This window comes from Dipodomys spectabilis, unplaced genomic scaffold, assembly GCF_019054845.1.
Source record: "Dipodomys spectabilis isolate Male_0828 unplaced genomic scaffold, ASM1905484v1 ptg000082l, whole genome shotgun sequence".
In the NCBI taxonomy this organism is placed as follows: Eukaryota; Metazoa; Chordata; class Mammalia; order Rodentia; family Heteromyidae; genus Dipodomys; species Dipodomys spectabilis.
In genome coordinates, this window is record NW_024870759.1 from 5,199,567 (window position 1) to 5,224,927 (window position 25,361).

Sequence of the window (25,361 nt, forward strand, 5' to 3'; positions counted from 1 at the left end):
GTTACATAGATTATTATCAGTGGCACTTTTTTTAATGGACTTTGACATGTTACATTCTGAACCGTAAAGATGTTCTCAGTCTACTCTAAAATTTTTTTCATTTAAATGGTTGGGCTCCAGCATCTCTAATTTCAATTAGAGGTAATTTTTAATCTAGAGTCCTTGCAATGGACAATTCCAAACATTGACCTTTAGTAGGTGACAATTTTTGAGTTATTTGAGTTATAGGTATTTGAGTATTGAGTTATAGGTAGACAAAATGGGAAACTCCTTGCTTCAGTCCTTTTCAGAAACTCCAATTAGGTTAGTATAATTCCTTCAAAACAAAGTCCACTCTGATCCTTCAGAACCAGACATATTCTGTAAGACTTTTAAATCAGTCTATCATCAGACCAGTGATGTGGGTAGTGCTAGATAAGTTAGTCATCTTTGTTCAGAAGCAGTTTCACTTGGTTGTTATGAATCTATAACTATTTCCTTGACTTTTGGCAAAGTTGATCTTTGATCATTTAGATAGATTTGGTTTTTGTTTTGTTTTTATTTTTAATTGGTGTTTCTAAAGAAGAATGGACCTTTAGAGTTTCCTACTCTGCCGTTTTTATTGACATCACTCCCTGGAATGGCTGCATTTTGAAAATGAAGCTTCTTGCCTCTTTTCCAGTGTCACTGCTTATGAGAAATTCAGATTAGCTCACAAGTTAAAAAATGATAATGGCATCCATAGTACCTTATATTTATTGCTTACTGTGTATTAGGCATTGTTTTAATCAATGATTTTTTTCATTGCTATTCAAAACAATTCAGTAATTTTATAGTTGTTATTATCTGCTCTTACATATGAAGCAACTGGTCAGAGATGTTTAACTCCAAAGCTATAGAAGCCCTTACTAAATAAGTTATGAGTTGACCAAACTCTGTAGAATTTTATAATGTACTGATCCTCCCCCCCCCCCCCCCCCCCCCGCTTTTTTTTAGGTCATCAAGAAAATAACAACTTCTGTTCAGTTAACATAAATATTGGCCCAGGTGACTGTGAATGGTTTGTTGTTCCTGAAGGTTACTGGGGTGTTCTGAATGACTTCTGTGAAAAGTAGGTTTCTAAGCTAAAATTTTGTTTAAATATAATTATTTAAAAACAGGCTAAAGGACAACTTGCCAAACTGGATACCCTAATTATTTGATTCAAACTAGATTTTACTGGAAACATTTCATGTAATAGTAATAGTTGGTAAGACTGAATTTTAAAAATGGTAAAAGGTGTATATTCTAAGAAAAATAGTTTTATTATAAATGCTTTTAGAAAGTGGAAGGAATTTTTTGAGTACCTTTATAGTTAGGAATAACTTCAGCTTGAATTCACTATTCTTTGCTATATCATGATATAAATCCTTTTTAAAACTTTTCCTATAAAGGAATTTTAGGAAAGTTAACTAACTGCTTTTATCTCATGAAAGAATATGTATATAGTTCTTTTTCTAGATAGAATGTTAGCCTATTATGTGAGCACCTGACACTTTCTTTTTAGTAGCAACACCTGAATATTATTGAGATAGGAATTATAAACATGTAATTATTTCTCCTCCTCCTTCTCCTCCCAGGAAAATGATGGGGGGTGGGAATCACCAGTGAAAATGCATATGTATGAAGTTACTTTGAATTGAATTGAATTCTACATATTAACTTGTAATTTCTTACTTGGCTGAAGGATCTTTGTTGTTTTAATCAGTATTAATCAGAAGTACATCATAAATTGAAAAAGAAAAATTTCTTGGGTATTTATAGTGTTTTTATTTCTTAAAATTTGAGATTGTAGTATATTGTTGCAGCTACAGTATAGTGGCCCTTGCTTATTATTTCTAAGTAGAGATTGGCTAATTTTAGGTAGGTTTTTTTTTTCTCTACCTAAATGAAAAAATTTATTGGGAACAAAGATAATTAGAATAAGTAGATAAACTCCCAAAATCTCGATCTTGAGGATAATAAAACCATCAAGTTTAATATGAAAAGTTATGTAAATTTATTAGCTAATTTGTGGAAATAGCACATACTATACACATGTGGCCTATTACTTTTGTTACCAGATATGTAGTTTATTTTATCTTCTCAATATCCCATTTACCTTTTAGCAATTTATAGGTACTCCAGATAACAAAGAGCTCTTTAAAAAAAAAAAAGTCACTATTGCACATATACGAAAGTATATTCTTCTTGGTAGCTTTGGATTTTTTTTGGATCCTCAAAATGTCAGCAGTAATACTGATCTCTCTTTTTTTGCCAGTCCTAGGGATTGAACTCTGGGACTGGGCACTGTACTTGAGCTTCTTTTTTCTCAAGGTTAGCACTCTACTACTTGACCCACAGAGCCACTTCTGGCTTTTTCTGAGTTAAGTTTATTGGAGATAAGAGTGGCATGGACTTTCCTGCCCAGGCTGGCTTGGAACTGTGATCCTCTGATGTCAGCCTCCTGAGTAGCTAGGATTACAGACATGAGCCACTGGCACCTGGTTTACAATACTAATCTTTTTATAAGTTATCTAGCACTCAACGGTAATTAATTGCACACTCTATAAGTTTCATTGAAATTAATAGACATTAAAAAAACAAAAAACTTTTCTAAGGAACCTTTAAAGCACTTGATACATTTGCCCTCTTTTTTCCTCCTTTATTTCAGAAACAATTTGAATTTCCTAATGGGTTCTTGGTGGCCCAACCTTGAAGATCTTTATGAAGCAAATGTTCCTGTGTATAGATTTATTCAGCGACCTGGAGATCTGGTCTGGATAAATGCAGGCACTGTTCATTGGGTTCAGGCTATTGGCTGGTGCAACAACATTGCTTGGAATGTTGGTCCACTTACAGGTATTTTTAAAAAATATATTTTAGCTGGGAAGGTGGCTCAGTGGTAGAGTGCTTGCCTTGCACACATGAGGCCCTGGGTTCAATTCCTCAGCACCACATAAGCACAAAAAGCCTGAAGTGGTGCTGTGGCTCAAGTGGTAGAGGGCTAGCCTTGAGCTGAAGAGCTGAAGTGCCCACGCCCAGAGTTCAGGCCCCCGACCCGGGCGGGGGGCGGGGGCAGGGGCGGGGAGGCACAGATATATACTTTAAAAGTTGAAGTTATAAAGGCTTGTGTCTACTAAATATGTTCTTTGTTCTTGAAAAAAATACTAAATATTGGAACAATTCTCCTTATATAAAAATATGTGTAGTATAAGATACTAAGTGGAACTTAACAAGTGAAAATCCAAAATCATAGATCTCAACAAATAACAAGTTTGTGTCCTTATAATCATGGAAGATACACTTTGAAGTTTGTTTTAGAATTCCTCATTTTGTTTAATAAAGTCCTTAATAGTGGAAAACAAAGAATATATTTTAATTTTTGTTTGAGCTCATGTCATATGTTGGAATTATGCCTGCTTTTGGGCATTATCCACATAAGGCTGAGAATATGGCCTATGGAGTCAGAAACACCTGTATTAGGACGAAAACCTAGCTCTTGTTATTTTGGGCAAGTTATTTAATTTCTATAGTCCTTGAACTCTTCATCTGTTTAATGAAGATAATAAAATTAATATGGTGATACTACAATAATAGATAGAAACATGTTTAACACTGCCTGGCACATAGTAATAGAAAGCACTCTGTGATAAGTACTGATATTGTTACTACAATTATAAAAAATAAAAGTTACTATTAGAGTGTTCGGATGTTTTCAAAATTGGTATTGTAGGTATCACCTGAGTGGGTGATAATATAATCTTCTTCTTATCTTTTGGTACTTGGGGTTGCATTATAACTGTTTTTTTTTTCCTAGCCTGCCAGTATAAATTGGCAGTGGAACGGTACGAATGGAACAAATTGCAAAGTGTGAAGTCAATAGTACCCATGGTTCATCTTTCCTGGAATATGGCACGAAATATCAAGGTCTCAGATCCAAAGCTTTTTGAAATGATTAAGTAAGTGCTTTCTAAAACCACTGTAGTTCTCTCTTTCTGGGGAGTGTCTCCTCTACCTTTCTCCCCCCATACAATTACACTTAAATTAAAAACAAAAAGCTCCAGAATTCTAACAAAATGTAATATGAGAATCCACATGTTAAAAAATATTTCCTTTTCAAACATCCCACTATGGCACAGAAAGGAACAAAAACAAATGATTTTAAACTTGTAGATTTATATTCTACTTCCCCAGTCTTACCTGAACTACCTGATCCCAGGAGAACTAAAGGGAGAATGGCATCACAAAATTATTGCTGTTACAGAGTTAATTGCAGTTAACATAGGGCTTTGACTAAAATGTCAGTGCTTTATTGCTCATAAATTAAACTGTTCCCCTTTTCTTGGTTGCTTTAAACACTTACTACAAGTTTATATGAGTTATTACTAGCCACTTAGTTTGAGTACATAGGTACTACTGAGTAAATGTCAATTTGTTGTTATTTTTTTCTACCTATTTTGTAAATCTACTTAGAAGCAATATTTTCAACTAGTACAATACTGTTGTGTTTTTCATTACAAAATTCTATCTCCAAGCAGTATAGAATTCTGGTCAAATAAAAATAGGAAATGATAGGTTAAGTAAAGTTGAACAAGTCTTATTTGGGGGAAAGATTTTTTTTTTTTCATTTTAATTATTTTGTTTTTTCTGGTATATCAAAGATATTAAAAATATCCAAGGATACTGCCATTTCAATATGCAATCACTATAAAATAATAAGATGTATCACATTATTTTAGCCTTCATATTTTTTTGTGCATTTTCCTCTCACCATATTTCAACATTCCAAATTAAGTACCATTCAATAGCCACATGAGTATAGCTAACCTGTAAAGTAGATAACTTGGCTTGAAATTTAATTTTTAAACTTTTCCTTAAGTATCCCTTTTAGCACCTTTCTCTCTTTGTAGTAAAACTAACACTGTATTTGATCCTGTATCTCCAAAACATTTCTGGGGGAAAGATTTTTGGATACTGTGTTTAATATGCTTTATGAGTGGGAAATAATTTGTTAATATATATTTTTCCTAGTTAATTTGACTAGTGTCTTTTGAAGAATTAGGTTCAAACATTCATTTTTGGAATGCATTTCTTTTTACTCAGATAAACTGAGTTTATTTTTAGTCTTTGTTAAAATCATATTTACACTGAGTATTTTCCCTGTGGATATGTTAATTTGGTCAGCATGTTTTCAAAATAGTGTGTTTTGAAAATAATCCTAGCTTATTAAAGTGATCTCCAACCTAAATTCAAATTTTTATTCAAACAATAAATGGGTCAGCAAGGTAATATGAGTATGAATTACCTTACGACACAATCTTTTTTCATTTGCACTATTTGGAAGACCAAAGGAAACAAAGCAAGGCATGATAAGTAATGTAATATAAAAATTCCTTAAAGCAGTGAATCTCTTTATCCATATTCTCTTTATAAATATCCTCTTTATTTATAATGTAATTGGCAGCAGGTGGGGATTGTCTATCAGTTTGTTTTATTAGAACATTTAAGTTCAGGCTAGGTACCAGTAGTTCACGCCTGTAATCCTGGCTACTCAGGAGGCTGAGATCTGAGGATCACTGTTTGAAGCCAGCCCCAGGAGGAAAGTCTATGAGACTCTTATCTCCAATAAACTACTTAGAAAAAGCTGAAAGTGGTACTGTGTCTCAAGTGGTAGAGGCCTAACCTTGAGTACGAAGAAGCTCAGAGACAGCACCCAAGCCCAGAGTTCAAGCCCCAGGAATGGGGAAAAAAAGAATAATTAAAGTCAGTGTTATTAAATGGTGGTACGGATAACCTAGTTACTGAAGGTGTTAAATGAGTTAGAGGTAGGTGTAAACTAAATTCTGACTCAGATCACCCAAAGATAAAGGGATGATAGAGTTTCAAAGCCATTTAGATAACAGCTGTTGAAGTCATTCAGAACATTATGAACAGATAAGGATTTTTATAATTGGAAAGAATTTTAAAGGGTACTTTGTCAAAACTCATAACAATCTGTATAGAAGCCATAATTTTAATTAATTAATTAATTAATTTATTTATTTATTTGGTCGTGGGGCCTGAACTCTGTGCCTGGGCACTGTCCCTCAGCTCTTCAGCTCAAAGCTAGCGCTCTACCACTTTAGCCATAGTGCCATTTCCAGCTTTTTCTGCTTATGAAGTGCTGAGGAATTGAACCAATGGCCTCATGCATGCAAGGCAAGCACTCTACCACTGAGCCACCTTCCCAGCCCAGAATCCATAATTTTTTTATCATCAAGCAGCTTCTTAAAATATTCTCTTCATCTCACTTGTGGTTCTTCATGAAGTTGCCTAAAATCTACCTGTCCTTTGGTCCCACTTGAATTCCCTAAATATATTTGGGTTTGTTATAGAATAAACCCTTTCAGCCTATGTTTACAAGTCAGATCTATGGGAGATGATGCTTTAGGACTAAAGGACACAGCAATTTATAAGATGAATTCCTAATCTTCAGGGAACTTAAGTTTAGGGGAGCAAGACAGAGATACCACCAAGAAGGAGTTCTGAGAAGTTATTTATATGAATAAAATAAATATATGCATGCAAAATACTATTTTGCTTAAAGTGATCAGGAAAGGTATCTGAGACTGAGTTTTGTGAGTAGCCCTGAATAATGAATGAGATGAAGTCAACCATTCAAAACTCTATGGACCAGGCATTTTAGATATTTAAAAAAAAAAAAAAAAAGACAAGTGAAAGCAGAATCAGAGACAACTTTGACATGTTTATGAGACAAAAAGGCCAATGTGATGATAGCAGAATGGCAGAAAGGAAGTGTGATAGTGATAAGCCTAACAAAGTAAGCAAGAATGAAGTGAAGACTGTACATGAACTTTTAGGGCATGGGAAAAAGTTAGTTTTTGCATTTTAAGCAAATGGATCTGTCTGGACAATTAGGGATCACACATATAATCCTACCCTACTTAGGAAGCTGAGATCTAGAGGATAGAGATTCAAGGCCAGCCGAGACAGAAATGTTTGCTAGATTCCATCTCCAAAATAATCAACAAAAGCAGGGTATGGAGGTGTGATTCAAGCAGTAGATTGCTAGCCTAGCGAACACTATGCCCCTGAGTCCAAACCCCATTAAAGATAAACCGAATCTAGTTGCTCTTTGGAGGATGGATTCTACAAGGAAAGATTAGAAGTAGAGAAGACAGGAGTACAGACCAACATGGATAGAGATTTTCCTATGAAGGGGTGATCAAACTAGGGGTTTGTGGAGTTAGAGCTAACAGAACTTGCTCATACAATTATGGTGGAGGAAGGTAAAAAGAAACCAAGGAAAGATTGTTGCCAATATTGTGTTCTTTCTACCTGATCTTCAGTAATTTGAAGTGTTCACTTCTTTCCCATGTTCTCATCATACTTGACATCCTAAGGCTCCTTTCACTTTATATCTTGCCTTACTATTATGAAGTATTAGGCATCAATATCTACCTTGTTTTTGCATAGTTATTCTTCATTAAAATTAGATGAACAGAATTGTGGGATGTTTTTTCACTTATGATTACTGTCGATAATGTTGTTTCTTACATTTAAAAATTTAATTTATTGGCATATTTATCTATACTTCATTTTTCCTGACAGTAAAAAATGGCTAATCATCTGAATCTTGATTGTGTTCTTCATTAATTGTGCTCCCAGCTTGAATTGTCAGGAGATGGATTTAGGATGCTCTTCTTATCATCACCCTAATTCACAATAATAACTTCAAGTTTAGATCCTTGAGCCTGGTTTTGTAAGTTTCCTTTTTAAAATATAGTCCTTCAGCCATTGCCACAAATATACTTTTTACCAGCTAGCAACTGTTCTTATTCTTTCATTTAATGACTACTTGCTAGCTGATAAAAGTCTCTGTAATAGGTACTGAGATATAATATCTGGTGTAGGTCTAGTTGGTGAAAGAAAAACAAGACGAATCCACTGGAGTCTTCTCCCTCACAAAATGTAAGCAGTCATTTTAAGCTCTACATTCTGGGGAGAAAGAAGCTTTGTGTGAAAGGTAAAAATGTAGAGGCAAGGGGAGCAGAAACAGTAAATGAGTTGTTTGGGGTCATCTTCTCTTTTCCCACTTTCATTCTCTCTCCACCACCTACCTCCCTTGCTCTCTTTCCTGACCTCCTTTCCCTACATACTGTAACTTTGAATGGTAAGTTCTGCTATATGCTTATTGACCACAGTGTATATATTTTGGTTTGAGGACAATGTATGTGATGAATAGTAGAATATGATGTAGTCATAAATTGGCCGAGAGCAAATCATGCTTTATGTATCCAACTTAAGACTGTTCTGCAGGAATGCTCTTAGTGTCTAATTTAAAAACTAAAATGATCTAATTTGGGTTTCATAAAGATATTTCTAGCTATTAAGTATGTAAAATAAACTTCTGGTTGATAGGGGAAAGGAATGAATCAGGTCCTTTGGTTTTCAATTCTGGATTCTAGATGGTTTAGAAATAAAGCTAACTATAGTAAGTTGAACTTGATACTTATCCAAGCATTGAGCAAAATACTCTCTGGATTACATCTGAGTTATTCCTCTCAGCATCCCAAGTACATCTCATTACCCAGTTATTGTAACTAGAATTTAAGTCTCTGCCTGTCATATGTGGAAACACTTGGATGTACCTGCAGTATATAACTTCATTTGGTGACAGATTTGAGTAGCTAGAAAAATAGATCTGTTTAGAAGCTTATTGAGTAGGGAATCTTCAACCAAGCAGATTATAATTGTCTTGAAAGGAGAAGGGAAAACTTGGGGACAGAACTGGGAGAGTATTTCTACTTATGAAAAGGAAATAGATGAACTAGGTAAGGATAAAGGTTCATGGGAAAGCATGTAGAAAGTAATATTACAGAAATAGAGGAATCTTTTTTTCTACAGGCACATTTTTTACTATATAATTGTTGTATCTACATCATAGCTTTGTTCCTCAAATCTACTACCTTGCCAAAAAAGTATTATTATTTGTTTTTCTGACTTAAGAGATGTGACAAAACAAGTTGTTCCTTGACACTCTTTCCCTCTGAGTCATTTTCTTCATCTGCTGTTCACTCCACTGTCTGAAGCAATTTGGCCTTCCATCTTCAGTATACCCTACCCAACATTCTAGATTAACCATGGACCCTATACTGGCTAAGCAAGCCCTCTCCTACTTAGAGCTACAGACGCCCAACCCTTCTGATTTTGTTTTTGACAAAATTCTCCTAGTCTTTGTCTGGACTTGGCTCAAATTCATGATCCTCTGCACCTATCTCTCAAAGTAGCTGGGCATACAAGTGTATACCACCGTATCTGGCTCCAGCACGACTTTTATTGGGGTCACCAATGAAAACTAAGTAGTCAAAACACAAATGTAAGCTTATTTTAAATCTATATTTATAAGCCTAACATTTACCTTTCAGCCAAGTACTGCCTTTCCATGCGCGCTTGAATTACTATTTTTTTTCTTTGGTGCATCAATCAGAGCTTGAAGTCTAGGCTCCACATTTCTCACAGCTGGTTCTCTACCTCTTACATCACACCTCCAGTTTTGTTTTGGCTTTTTTTATTTAAATCCCTCCAACCCTCCTCACCTCATGCTCCTCTTGACCCCCCATTCACATCAGTTAATTGCAGATGGAATCTTGAACACTCTTCTGCCCAAGCTGGCAGGTCTTATCCAGGTCTCCAGGTCTCAGCCTCCTGAGTAGCTAGGATTGCAGAAGTGGGCACTGGCACCCAGCCTTGAGTTATTTTTCCGGTGCTCTATTAAGCCATCTTTTATATCCCTAAACTGCAACTTTTGCACCTCACCCTTTTTTCTCCTTTGAATTAACTTTTAATAAAACATTAATTCTGTAAACACTGAACATATGAATTATAGGCTGTTTTTATTTATCTTTTTAGTCTTATCCTTTGAATACTTGTACATTTACTGGAGGAATATGCTCAAAACATTTAAAATGGAGCACAGAAACATTTGTGATGAAATTCTGCTTATATAACATAAACATTCAAGTCATGCTATGTAAAATAAGACACAGAAAACGATAACTGTTAAGTGTTTTCATTTCTACAAGATCCCTGGAGTTGTCTTAAGTCATAGAGGCAGACAGTAGAAGGGTAGTTGGAAGGATAAAGAGAGAAGGGGACCTATTGATTTTTGGGTACAGATTTTCAGAGCGTATAGGATATTTTAAAGAAAATTTCACATTAGAAAAAAATGGAAAGTTGAATGGAGACATATATATATATATATATATATGCATATATATATATATATATATATTCATATTCGTAATTCCCTAAATTCTTTCTCTTAGCTCTTTACTGTGAATCTACAATGCAGGGGTTTTTTTTTGCTGATTTTTTTTTTTTATTTCACAGATAGTAAACCTGCCCTATCCAAAAGAATAAGAGCAAAATTTACCATGTGTCTTCACTTCCCTTCATTCAGTTCTTTGTGACTATTTTGGCCATTCAGTAATTTTTAATAGACTGAGTTAGTACACAGGTATTCTAGTTGAAAAGGATTTGATCACTTCTCAAACTACTTAAAATAGATGGATCAACATTGGAACCATTCAAACATTTGATCTTTAATGATGGAGCTTTTGATAAGAAACAGTAGGGTAGCACAGAGGAAGGCGCTGAAAAAGGGGAGAATCTAGGAAAAGCCTTATCTCACTAAAGAAGTACAGTATTCCCCATAGTGTCTCATCTAAACTCTTTAAGCCAGATGTATCTGGGAACTCAGAAAATTTTGGATATAGGAGGGTAGTACCTTTATAATATATTTTACCTTCTTACCAATATATTGGTATATTACAGTATTCAGTAATCAACACATTACTGTTTTTACAGTAAAACATATTGAGTCATTCTAATAAGCCAAATGCATACTGTAAATATCTCCAGGCCAAGATTCAGCACCAAATGACAATTTTATGAGAAATTTGTGGGGTTATATTTCTAACCTGTATTTGTGCAAGGCAATTTAATAATGGGAATGATGATATCTGTTGTGGTGTCTTACCAATTCCTTATCATTGAATTACCTATACTGCTTTAAACAACTCAACATTACTCTTGATTGTCTTCTTTTCTTTGCATTTTCAACTTGGGTCTTTAAGGGCCCTGCAATTCCATAAAGTCCTTTATCTTGTCATTTAGAACATCTCTTCCAATTTTTACAACCTACCTATTTTGTTAAAATATCTTTATCTCATTCTCTACTTCCAAAATACTTTCTCAGTTGACATGAGTCAAACGTGTTTATTATCTTGATTACTTTCTTAGATCTCATAATGTGGTGATTACCTTGACTTTAATTGAAGAAAATTTTAGTGGGAGCTCAGTCAATAATTTCTTTTTTAGTTCACTTACCTGTGCCACCGTTCGACTTCTAGCTTTTTGCTAATTTAGTGGTGATAAAAGTCAGAACTTTCCTTCCCAGGCTGTCTTTGAACCTCAATCCTTAAATCTCAGCATTTAGAGTAGCTAGGATTACAGGTGGGAGCCACTGATGCCAGATTTAGACCAAACTTTTAGGCATAGGCTTTCATCTTAGTTGAAGAGTGTAGACTTAAACTTTTGTTAATAAAAAGTGCAAATAGACCTTACATTGATAACATATGCTAATGAAAATTCTTTTGAATTTTTAATTTCTTTAATAATCAAATTTGCATGTTAAATCTCTTGGCCTCAAGATAAAGTATTAAAGGGAAGACAGAAGATTTACAGGAATGAATTAGGAGATAATTACTACAGTTTAAACAAGGAGAGACAAAGGTTAGATGGGAAAATAAACTGCACTTCACAGATTGGTGGAGATGAAAGAGAAATCTTTTTTTTTTAATTTAATTTTATTGTTAAGATGTTGTACAGAGAGGTTATAGTTACATGAGTAAGGCAAAGAGTACATTACTTGTCAATCATTGTTATCTCTTCCCTTCCTTGTTGTCCCACTGTCCCTTTTCCCTCCTTCCCCCCAGGACACCCCCCCCCCCCCTGCTTCCCCACACCCAAAGTTGTAGAGTTCCTTTCCAGTATACTGTACTGTGGGTGTCCTTGTTGCAATGGTTCATCCTGTGTCCTTGTTTCAGCATGAAAGAGAAATCTTATTGCTAGACTATGGCTTTGGCCATGCAGTAGCATATTTGTACTTGTTAAGTAGAAGTAGAAGGTAAAAAAGATAAATAGAAAATGAATTAGTTGTTGGAAGTGAGCTTGGTTGGTTTTAAACACAAAACTACAAGTCAAAATTTCTGTCAGGCAACCCAAGATGTATTGTTTCATTGGCTTAGACAAGGAATCTGAGATAAATATTTATAACTTCTGCCAAGCTGACAAGTAATCCATGCTCAGGTGCTAGCCATTGAGTTTTCAGAATTGTTTACATTTTTTGTTTTTGCATGCCAGTCTTGGGACTTGAACTTGGGGCCTAGGCCCTGTCCCTGAGCCACAGCTCCACTTACAGCCTTCCTTCTCCCCCCCCCCCCCCCCCATGGCTAATTGGAGATAAGAGTCACATGGACTTGCCTGTCATAGTTGGCTTCGAACTGCCAACCTCTGATCTCAGCTTCTGAGTAACTAGGATTGCAAGTGTGAGCCATTGGACCCTGCTCTGTTCGCCATTTTAAAAATAGAGCAGTACATAAAGAAGTGACCTAAGAAAGTCTTAAAATTTAGGGTTATTGATGTCTTTAATTCCTTCCACTATGACAGACTTTTTCATGTGAAGATATTCTCCTTTAAATTATATAAAATTTGTATATATCATTGCTGTCCTCCCAACTTAGTTTTTCTCAAACTTCATCTGGGTTTGCCAGATTAAGTTCTTGCCGCATTTACTTAGCTAGCAGTTCCTGCATACACGTTAATTTGCACAAACTCTCTTGGCTCAACCACATAAAAAAGTAATTTGCAGGCATCATGACATGTCACTCAAAATACTTTATTCTGAATCTTGTAAGAATAAGGATATTCTACATAAGCACATAACTATTTACCAAATCTGTGAAATAGAGACTTTAGTAGTATTTTTGTTATATGCCATTTTACATTCTGAATTTGTCGTCTCATAATTTTACTTGGTTTAAATATTTTTGACAGAACTATTGATGATACTGTTTGGTAATCTCTTGCCTACTCCAGTATAAACTGTATCATAGACATGTCCATCCGTGGATCCTAAATAAACTAATACTTACTAAATAGGCAGTTGAAAAAAATAGGGGTTGAAAATTTAAGGGTAAGGAGCCTTGCTCTAAGTCTTTGTGAAACGTGTTGTTTTTACCCTCTGATTCTCTTGTGTCCCTATCTTGGGGCTCATTTCTCTTAACATCAGGTTATATGGTCATATGTTCATAGCTTTTTGATTTTTTTGTCGGTCGTGGCTCTTGAACTCTGGGCCTGGGCACTGTCCCTCAGCTCTTCAGCTCAAGGCTAGCGCTCTGCCCCTTGAGCCACAGCACCACTTGCAGCTTTTTCTGCTTATGGGGTGCTGAGAAATTGAACCCAGGGCCTCATACATACAAGGCAAGCACTCTACCACTAAGCCACCTTCCTAGCCCCACCACTTTCATTTTTTTTAGGCAATTAATTGCAGATAAGAGAGTCTCGTGGCCTTTCCTGCCTGGGCTGACTTCAAACCATGATCCTCAGATCTCAGAGCCTCCTGAGTAGGTAGGATTACAGGCATGAGCAACCAGCTAATTTTTATTAATTTGTATAAATTATAAAGGTTTATATTATTTATTATATTTAACCACTTATTAATTTTTTCAAATAAAAATTAATTTAATTTCTGCTTCAGTATGAAAATTTCTGAGTTTTTTTTTTCCTCCTCACCCTAAAAGTTCAGTCATGTAGTTTAATATGTTTTAAGAATTTGGCCTGTCAAGTTCGAATAATATATTTTTTCTGAATAGTACCATGCACTAATGTATATATCTTATATAACATGTAATCTTTATAACAGCACCATAAGTATCTATGTAGTTAAACTGAGACGCAGAGAATAAGAAGCATGTGCTTAAGACTAATCATTAAACGTGATTTGTGGAGTTTGAATGTACTTGTGTCTTAATATGTTCATAAGTAGTTTCATCACTTGTGAAATATGAGGGCAGTGAGTCTTCTTACTTGATCATAAGAATCACCCAATCCTCTATTAAACTATGTTTCTAGTCTCCATCCCTAATAAATATAGTCAAAGCTATATAGGAAGGACTCTGGGAATCTCTTTGTTATTGTCCAGGTGAATCCTAACACCAAGCAAGTTGGAGAAACCCTGAGCTAAGTTAATTCTCTTTTAGAACTAAGATTTTTAAATTTTTTAATATTATAGGTCATTACTTCATTTATATAATATATACATTATCACAAATACAGTTTTAAAATATAAAATAAACATAAAAGTTATATTAAATTTCCCTTTGACTCCCCCCCCCCCCCCCCCATTTTTTAATGGATACATTGAGATGTTTTATAACTATTTGGTTGGTCAGCCAGTTGTCCTAATAACTGGACAAAATTTCTCCCAATAGTGTGTATATACCATGTACAAAACCCTTTCCATAGTTAACATGGATGTCTAAGTGCTATAGTCCTTCTAGTCTTTTAATATTCCTTTGGAATTTAACGCATATTTTTTAATATAACATTGACCTTACATAAATTCTACAATCAACTTTTATGCTTATTTTTCCATCCAGAAGTTTAAAGTTCTTAAGATACTCATTTTATCATTGACTGAGACCTTGATTTTTAGCCATGTGGTTGATTTAAATGAGTGGTTAAATGTCTTACTGATAGATACTTGCTGTGTTTGTAGAAGAACATAGCCATCGAGTGACAGGTCGCAAAAGAGTTGTGAGGTCTCAGGGCTGATGTGTTGGCTTGCTTTTTCCTTCACAGTTCTTTTAGTAAGAGTCTTTTTAACTCTTTTGTCATCAACTTCATGGTGACTGTTATCACAAAGAATTTTAAGGTGCTGTATCAAGTTAACCTATGTTTCATTTATGTGGGAATGTACTGAAGTTGCCTCAAGAATTTCACTGTCAACCCCAATATTGTCTTTGATATAATATAGTATTAATGGCTTTATTCCTAGAATTCTGTCCTACAAACCTTATTCCAAGATTAAAACATTATAGGAAAAATAGTTTATACCCATATTGCCTTCTTACAACATTCCTTTCTGATACAAGATATCTTTTCCCTATCTCTCCTTTCTGACTTAGTCAGATTGATATATTTAAATTCGGAAATGTCAACTTCTCTATAAAAGCTTCCAGGATTTCTACCTCCCCTCATCTGAAGATCTCTCCTGCCTTTTGGTATCTATGACATCTTAGCTCTAGTTATCTTTTGCGTACTGTGTTGACTTATGAATATATTGTACATTTTTATCCTACCCTCTGTGAACTTCTTCACTAAAATTCTGCCTCTCTTTGAGTTTAGTCTTTGCAGGTAAGTTTTCAGTTGGATTAGATTCTACTATGGAACCTCAAATGTGCTGTGGTCTCATTCTGTCTCTTCTTTGTAGGTTTTTCCAACCTTTACCCCCTGCCCTTCTGTGTGGCTTTTCATCCAAAGCAAAAAACCAGTGTCTAGGCGTAAAAGCGGTTTCTGACCCTGTTCCTACGATATATTTATGCAGAATAACGTTTTCTGTTTTCTACATTTTTATACCTTTTGCTATTTTTTTTTGTTTTTAGAAAATAAAATTAATTGATGTAAGATAAACGTATTAAAATTCAGCAAAACTAAAGTTAAGAGTAAATAACCTCAATTCTATTTGACTTTTTAGCTCTTTATATATGTTCAAAATTTGTCTTTACATAAAATCAGTGTGGGTTAATTTGGATTAGCTCTGATATTCAAGTCAAGTCTTCATTATTATTTCAGTACCTTTTCTTGAATTCTTTTTCTACATCTCTAATATCTTTAATTTCTTGTTATTTTTACCCATCCTTCCTTGAATCACATCCTTTTTTAGGCATTCTCATTGCTGCAGACTCCATAAAGCCTCTGTCTCTCTAAATTATCCTGTTTCATCTGTTGAACAACAAGAATCAATGTTAAAGAAAAAGATACAGGCAAGAAGAAAGCACCGTTTTTTCATTCATTGTCAGAGAACCCAGGTTTTCTATGATTCCAGTTTCACATAAAATCAAAATTTGGTAGCTGAGATTCTAGAAGTATACTATTTATGACTATAGTTCAGCCTTAACGTCATCCTTTAATTATTGGCACAAAAGCTAGTGTGTTGCCTTTTTCTTCTAAACTAGCCATAACTGCAAAGTAGTAGCATAGGCGATAAAGGTTCATCTGTTGAGTAAGTGGACTAATACTCTGTTGAACCAAAGCTCTGAGTGTTTTGTTGTTGTTGTTGTTTTTTTTGGGGGGGGGTGGCTGGGAGAAGGGAAGGGGACTGTTGACTAAGCCCATGAATCTTATCTTCATAAGAAAGAGAGAAAGGATGACTAAATGTGGGGGGAAGGGAAAAGGGGATACCAAAAGAGTGAAAGAACCTGTAATCCTAGCTGCCCAGGAGGCTGAGGTATGAGGATCACAATTCTAAGCCAGCCTGGGCAGGAAAGCCTATGAGGCTGTAACCTCCGATAAGCTACTCAGAAGAAGCCAGAAGTGGCACTGTGGCTCATGTGGTAGAGCACTAGCCTTGAACACAAACAGGGGCTTTACCCAGGCCCTGAGTTCAAGCCCCAGGACCAGCACTCCTCTCCCCCCCCCCCCGCCCCCCCAAAGTGAGAGTACAGTGTGAAATGGTGAAGAGAAGTTTGAGATTTATTTTGTTCTTAAAAACCCCTAGCACAACCACTCCAGTGGTTCCTGTGTTTAGCTTTTCTGAGCCCACTCTTCTGCACAGAGTGGTTAAGGACCCTTGTGAATATGGCTTAGTGGTAGAGTGCTTGCCTAGCATGCATGAAGCCCTGGGTTCAATTCCTCAGTACCACATAAACAGAAAAAGCCACACGTGGCTCCATGGCTCAAATGGTAGAGTGCTAGCCTTGAGCAAAAAAAGCAGCTCAGGAACAGTGCCCAGCCCAGACCTTGAGTTCAAGCCCCAGGACTGCTCCCTTCCCACCCCCCCCCCCAAAAAAAAAAAAAAAAAAAAAAAAAACACTTTCATTATCTTTGCCCTAATTGGGAGCACAATTGAATTTTCAAGTCTTCTGAAAGTATCTACAGTTTAGGGCACTATTTTCAACTTAAGAGGAAGATAGGTGCCTCAAGTGTTGGAGGCATGGTCTGAATTAAATTCTCGGTGTACCATGCAGTAAGTTTTTACTTGTTACCTCCCCTAGCATCTTAAACACATTATACGTACACGTGCACACACATACTCAGGTGACTATTCTTGCTTTGGTATATAACCACAGTCTGAAGCATTATTTTTAAATTTAAATACACATGAAAGTAAATTCCTATGAACTGTTGTACAGCTATAAAGTTGATATTGATATATGTTGACAGTTAAATATTTTTAGTTGACCCCCTCCTCGGGGTTAATTATGATACCTGTGAGTGCTGTAAATACCAAACAGTACTTTAACCTAGTAACTTATACAATAACAAGAAAATGTCAATTAAGACAATTTATATAAATTAAGACAAATATGCTATTATACTGTAATTGTTTAGCAGTCGTGTTTATTTAGTGAACACCTACTATATGCCAGGCATTGTCCTAGGCAGTAAATAGATGAGTCAGTTTAGATGAATAAAACAGTCAAGAACTTTTCAGTTATTACTCATTTGCTAAACCCATTTCCTTCTTTTAAGGGATGGTCATTGTCTCCAGATTGTAGAGCTGAAAAGTGTTTTAGACATCATCTAGAGGAACTTCCCCTGTTCGTTCAGATGGAAAATCTGAGCACTAAGATTCACAGGAAAGTACGAATGTAGCAGGCAATTCCAAGTAACAATAAACTATTAGAAACTAGTACATGTTTATTATGTTGTTAGCATCGTGTTTAGAAAAAAAATAAATTATAAGAAAAGTTCATTCCACTATATTATTTTCAAGTAAAAATGAAGAAATAAGATATATATATATATATATATATATATATATATATATACACACACATACATATTTACCACTACAGTTTTGTATCCCATAGTAACTGAATTATAAATTATTTGCCATAATTTATCTTTAAGAGTTTCAAAAGTGACTACATAGATGATGGTTCATGAGAGTCTAGGTAGTGTGGAGAGAAATAATGTGCTTTTCTACCTTGCAAAAATTAAAGCAGTTCACATCTGGAATTCAGGCTCCTTATCTCAAGGATGAGGGTATTGATTCCCACAGGGATTAAGTAACTTGCCCAAATAAGAGCCAACATTAGCAACTCATATTAAAGGAGTGTCAGTTTTAATATGTTAGTATCTTTATGTTTTGATATTCAGGTATCAGTTTTTTTTCAGTACTAAATGATCTTTATTGTCATTCCTAGACATGTTGAGCATTGCCCTTTTTTAAATCTAAGAATTAATAGGAATTAATGAAAATTCTCCTAATTAGAAAATTATGAAGCCATTAGAACCAAGTCTCCTGGCATTATTTCTGATTGCTTTATCTTTTACGATAAAAGGTATTCAATATTCACTTGCTAGTCACAATAATTTTTTTTCCCCTACAATAGATACTGTCTTCTGAGAACTCTGAAGCAATGTCAAACATTGAGGGAAGCTCTCATTGCTGCCGGAAAAGAGATTATATGGCATGGGCGGGCAAAAGAGGAGCCAGCTCATTACTGTAGCATTTGTGAGGTAAGTAATTGTTCTCATCCAGTTTTGTAAAGCCCATTTCCCTTCCACTTCTGATTTCTCTTTAGTTTTTGTTTCTTTTTTAACTTATATTTTTAATGTGATACATTTTACTGTAATCAATATTATATTCAATTTTGTTCCTTTCCTATTATGTATTAACATTTAATGTGATGGTATAATATTTCATTAACCAATAGTATCTAATACAGATTAATTTATCTGGTAAGTCATCAATAGATGATAATATTAGTATTTTAGTTCTCCTTTGAAGGATAAATATGATTTCAGCTGTTAAAAATAGGTGAGAATCAGCAGTAGACTGTCATGGCTATAAGAACAATGTAGGAAGCCAAACGCTAGTGGCTCACACTTGTGATTATAGCTACTTAGGAGGCTGAGATTGATTGCTCAGACAGGAAAGTCCAGGAGACTCTTATCTCCAGTTAACCACCAGAAAACTGGAAGTGGAGCTGTAGCTCAAAGTGGGAGAGTGCTAACCTTGAACAAAAGAGCTCAGTGACAGTGCCTAGTCCCTGAGTTCAAGTTCCATGACAAACAGAAAAACAAAAAAGAACATAGGAGCAGTGAAGGGCAATGGCTTTAGAAAAGAGTGGATAGTCTCCACTATGGCATCTTGAATGAGTCTTTTTTTTTAAATTTAATTTTGTTGTCCCAGTGATGTACAGAGGGGTTACAGTTACATACATAAGGTAGTGAGTATATTTCCTTTCAAACTTGTTACCCTTCACTCATTTTTCTCCCATTTTCCCTCCTCCCCCCCACCCGCAAATTGCACAGTTCATTTGCAACATAGTGTCTTGTGAGTATCACTGTTGTATTGGTTTGCCCTTTGTCCTTTGTCTCACCATTTTGTTGTTCCCCTTCCTTTCCCTAATTCAGATAAACATATGCAATACCCAGGGCACAAAAATCAAACACAGTGACAACAGAGGATAAACCAAAAGGGGAAAAACCCAGAGAAAAAAGAAATTATAGTACATTTAAAACAGCAACAACAAAAACAAACCTCTTGTTTTCGATCTTGGAGTTCATTTCACTTGGCATCGTCTTTTATGGTCATTTTATGGTCATATTGAACTATTTTGCTCATCTGTTAGGACTATCCTAGACATATACTAGTTATTAAAGATGGGAAACCATACGATCTATGTTTCTTTGGGTCTGGCTTACTTAATATGATTTTTTCCAAGTCTTTCCATTTCCTTACAAATGGGCTGATGTCATTCTTTCTGACAGAAGCATAGAATTCCATTGTGTATATATCCCACAGTTTCTTGGTCCATTCATCTACTAAGGGACATCTGGTTGCTTCCATATCTTAGCTATGGTAAACAATGCTGCAATAAACATGACTTAGGGGAGATGATACTTCATTGTGAAGTCATCAAAGCCACTAAAAGTTTTTGAGCAGACACCTAAGTTTGATCTGTACTAAAGAGAGAAAACCTGGTTGGAGAAAACATATACCAAGTAAGCTATTGCAGTGCTCTTACAGAAGCTGTCATCCTACACTAGAACCTGACAATAGGAACATTTAAGAGGAGAATTAAGAAATAAATATTTAGAAGGTAAAATTAGCGAAACAACTAATTAAATGACAGAAAGGGACAAATCTTGCTCAGATTACTCAGTTCATATTGTTGCCCATTGATACTAATGAGAAATACTACAGGCTCTAGGATTTTAAGAAATGAATCCATGAGAGCTTTCTGTTTTGCAAAGAAACTGAAATGATTCAATTCTTTGGCTGTTTTAATATTGTATAATTTGGCCAAAGTCAGTCATTAGGTGGTTAGGTTTGCCTTAGAGAAATGAGTGTATGTTTTCCATCAAGTGAGAATGCTTCCTATATACCACAGTGTTATTTCTTATCCTACCCGAATCTTAGAAGTTCAAACTTTCTGTGTAAGGTAGAGATATTTTTTTTAATCACTATGTTCAGGAATATGCTTTTTATTTGTACTTTTACTCCTTCACATGAGGCTTATCAGTGAATACTGTCACTTCTCAGTTCCTCATCTGTAAAATAATCAGTAAGCAGACTTCTCATTCAACAAATGAGTGTTGAGGTTTGGCTACACAGTGGGCACTTAATGACATGCTCAGGTAACACACAAGTGAATGAATCAATGCTCTTTTTCTTTTTGAAGAGCATAGTCTGATAAAAGGCTAGCATCCTTATTACAAAACTCTGGGATGAGCTCTGCCATAGAGAAGTAAAAGGGAACTAGTGATTATCTGATTATGTGCTAATGTGTTAGATTTAAAATCAGAAATAAACGGACCTTTATTATCATACATTTGTATTAGGCTTTGCAATAAGTTGTCACGAATATGTCATTCTGTTCGAGTATTCCTCTAAATATGCCTTACTAGCATGTCTTTGGGTTTGGTACAATATAAAGATTCCCCAACACAGCCATATTTTTGTTGTTAAAGTACCTATGCAGCTGGGTACCTGTGGCTCACACCTGTCATCCTGCCTACTCAGGAGGCTGAGATCTGAGGATCACAGTTCAAAGTTAGCCCATGCAGGAAAGTCTGCAAGATTCTTTATCTCCAATTATTACAGATAAAGTCAGAAGTGGCGCTGTGGCTTTATCTCCAATTATTACAGATAAAGTCAGAAGTGGCGCTGTGGCTGAAGTGACAGAGTGCTGGCCTTGAGCAAAAGGAGCTCAGGGACAGCATACAGGCCCAGAATTCAAGCCCCAGAACTGGCAAAAGATAATAAAGTACCTACTCTTAGCCAGAGATAACTGCCAATAATTCATATAAGGAATTCTATGATTATACTAAAGCAGTACAATAAATGTAACAATTTGTATTGAATGTGGATTTTTTTTGTGTGTCAAACAGGTGGAAGTTTTTGATCTGCTTTTTGTCACTAATGAGAGTAATTCTCGAAAGACTTACATAGTGCATTGCCAAGATTGTGCACGGAAAACTAGTGGGAATCTGGAAAATTTTGTGGTGCTAGAACAGTACAAAATGGAGGACCTAATGCAAGTCTATGACCAGTTTACATTAGTAAGTGAAATCAACATGTGAGTACATAGTTAGCTGGGTTATGAGACAACAGTGTTAGCTCTGCCACCTGATAGGTAGGAGGTAATGAAATGTAAATTTTCTTTTACCTCATCAGATGTTACATGAGCTTGTGTTCATCTCATTCCTTTGTCCTTCACCTCCAAGAATACATTCCTATGATGTTCCTATTTTTGCATTTGTTCCTGAGTGAGATCAGCCTAAATATTCATGTTGTAATTCTTAATTACATTGTAAATATTCGAATTACATTTAAAATTTTTGAACACCTTCACATCTTTTGTCATTTGATCTCAGTTGATAGAATGTTTGTATACATAAGTTATAAATCATGGCCATAAAATAAATCAGTAAATGTGCTCTTAAATATATTTTTACTTTTTAGAATTAATTGTATTTGTTTAAATTTTTGTACTTGCCAGAAGTATTAACATCCTGGAATATTTCGTGGAGCTTTACTTTCTGGTATGTTATATAGTAGAAATTCAAGTGTATTTTTAACTTAAACACGTTTTTATTTTGAGTTTCTTTCCCATTTCAAGCAGCAATTGCTTAAGGGGCTGCATTTTCCTCTAGCTGATCAATGACTTTAAATAGAAATGGAGACATAATTTATTAATTGTTCATTTCCTCCAATTTTTTTTTCTCACATGTGTATGCTCAGAAATTGACTCTTGAAATTTACTGCCTGATATTTTACTTAACTGGTCATCAAGATTGAAGAAGAAAATTAAGTGGAATAGAGTGAATAAAATGTATTACCTACCCAAGATAGATCCCTGAAGGCAATCATTAGTGAAATCGTAATTCACTGGTTAAACTATTTTAAAAGACTTAAAAAAAACTGGTAACTAAATTATGTTTCAAGAGTTTTTAACTAAGTACTGAAGAAGTACAGAAATTTGCAGGCACAATGAATTAATCTCCTAGGAAAAGTAAACAGGTGGCAGATGGTAAAGAGTGTTGTACTTTTGTGTAGCAGATTGTTGAACTTTCTTGAGAGTTACTTCCTTTACCATCACATACTGTATGTTTGTAGTCATGAGTTGAGGAACACTCAAAATCTTGTACAACAAAATAACCTACATTATTTTCCCTTACAGGCTCCTCCGTTACCATCCGCCTCATCTTGATATTGTTCCATGGACATTCAATATGAGACCTTTTCTGCTATTCAGGAAGTAACCCAGTTCTGCACCACTAGTTTTTGTAGCTATCTCGTAAGGCTGCTGGCTGAAAACTGTGTCTATGCAACCTTCCAAGTGCGGAGTGTCAACCAGCTGGATTGGGGAGAGTACTACTCTCTCCTGCTCCAGGACTCTCACAAGCTAATCAGCTGAACTTCAGAGAAAAAAAAAATAATAATTTCCATGTTTTGTATATATCTGACAAAACTGGCAACATCATACAGACTACTGACTTGAACACACCTCTTTTATATTTCTCTACTTCTGGGCTGATGAATTTGTTTTCATCTATCTTTTCTCCCCTTTCAGAATTTTCCTTGGAATAAAATACTAGCCTAGCTGGTCATTTCTTTGTAACGTAGATAGCAATTTTAAGTCTTTCTTTGGTCAACTTTTTTTTTAATGTGAAAAGTTAAGTAAGAAACTTTTTTTTTTTTACTGCTTTTATGTTTTTCTGTCTTGTTTTGAAACCATAATGGTTACACTTTGGGTTCCTAAATAAAACATTAATCAAAAAAAAATTAACAGCCAAGTCACAAAGATAATGGATTGCACATAGACTAAGGAATAAACTTCAGATTTGTGATTTTTGTTTCTAATCTTGATGTAAATTTACACTATTTATAAATACATATTTATTGCTTGAAAATATTTGTGAATGGAATGCTGTTATTTTTTCCAGATTTACCTGCCATTGAAATTTTAAGGAGTTCTGTAATTTTAAACACTACTCCTATTACATTTTCTATGTGTAAATAAAACTGCTTAGCATTGTACAGAAACTTTTATTAAAATTGTTTAATGTTTAAAGAGTTTTCTATTGTTTGAGTTTTAAAAAGAATTTATGTACAGTGCCCAGTTTTGTTCATTTTTCAAATCTGATTATATATATTTTATATATACTTAAGTATGTATATATAATATATATAGAAATCTGGATATATATGTATAAAGATTTAGAACTAAAATTTTTCTCATTTTAAGTTTCACATCTATGGTAGATTTTTGAGGTGTCTACTGTAAAGTATTGCTTACAAAAGTATGATTATTTTTAAAGAAATATATATGGTATGTATCTTTAAGACTTAAAATGTCAGACTGGTTTGTTGTTAAATTGCAATTACTGCAGTGACGGACCAATAAACAATTGCTGCCAAAATGTAGTATAGTAATAGAAAAAAAACAGTAATTGGAGTTAAGATTTTAAGCGGAATGTTATATGGGTTTAACAAATCCTGTGCATCACTTATTAACATTTTCTATGGACAAAAAAGGATTCTAGGATTAAGGGCTTTGCTTTAGGATGTAAGTAAATTAAGAAACATTTTTTAAATGTTAGGCAATTTTGAAATCACATGCTTTTCCTGCTTATATGAACTGGGGCAGGTGGCTGCAAATTCTACTAAAATATAGAAACTTAGCATTCACAAGTCACTGCTAATTAATAGTATTTTATTGATGACTCATTGTTTTTACCTTCATTTTCTGAAGCATTAGCGCTCGCTCTCAAGGTTTTCTACATATTTCCAATGAGTATAATGCTGTAAATGAAGAAATATATATATTTTCTCTTTTTCTTTTTCTATTTTCTTTTTTTTCTTTTTTTGGTCGAAAACCAAGACTCAAACTCCATATCTGCCACTTTCAGTCATCAAGATAATTTTGAATGACATTATCTCCCTAAAAACAATTAGAAGACTATAAACATGGAAGTGTTCTCTTCATTTGGTTGATAATTTTGTTAATATAATCATCTCTTATTTATAATTTCAGAAGGAATAATTTCAAATGTATTTAGTTAGGGCATGAGAATACTTCTGTAAATGGTACTCAGGCTTTTTAGTCATGAATCTTTTTAACGGCATTTTCTTGTTTGTTTGTTTGTTTTTAATCTTTTATCCAAAAGCTGTACATTTAAAAAAAAAACTTCATGGCAAGCAGTTTTACTAATAAAAAGTGCAAGCACACCTTCAAGAAGAGAGATAAGAGTGCTAATACTATACCCAAATGGTTTCTTAACCTGTTCCAGGCTTGTTACACTATCTTCTGAGGTTTTATTATTTATTATCATTATAAATATGTTACCTGGTATTTAGCACACTTTGTTTACTCCACATTTGGTTTATATGTGGAGAGTAATACTCATTTCAGGAACTTTGAAGGGGTAGGTGATAGGGAGTGAAAGTCAAACAAATCAACATTACTCAAAGTATAAGGTCTGTACTGTCCTCTGTAAACTGCTTTTTGTTGCTCTAACACCATTTGCGTTTCTCAGGCTCTAGAAAACAAAATTGT

The 25,361-nt window shown here is 34.7% G+C and overlaps 1 protein-coding gene across 9 annotated transcripts in view; it reads left to right on the forward strand.

Moving 5' to 3' along the window:
• The window catches only part of Kdm6a (lysine demethylase 6A), a 176,854-nt gene extending 152,978 nt beyond the window's left edge, over positions 1 to 23,876 (forward strand). For 7 of the 9 annotated variants that reach the window (XM_042683583.1, XM_042683586.1, XM_042683585.1 and 4 more), the window contains 6 exons: positions 976 to 1,090; positions 2,672 to 2,859; positions 3,818 to 3,959; positions 18,684 to 18,810; positions 21,691 to 21,861; positions 22,983 to 23,876. In XM_042683583.1, the coding sequence (XP_042539517.1) occupies positions 976 to 1,090; positions 2,672 to 2,859; positions 3,818 to 3,959; positions 18,684 to 18,810; positions 21,691 to 21,861; positions 22,983 to 23,012 (773 nt within the window). In that variant the 3' untranslated portion in view covers positions 23,013 to 23,876. Of the gene's footprint in view, positions 1 to 975; positions 1,091 to 2,671; positions 2,860 to 3,817; positions 3,960 to 18,683; positions 18,811 to 21,690; positions 21,879 to 22,301; positions 22,345 to 22,982 lie in introns of all 9 variants that reach the window. The other 2 variants (XM_042683584.1, XM_042683591.1) reach the window with 2 other exon arrangements.
• Positions 23,877 to 25,361: the final 1,485 nt, after the last annotated feature.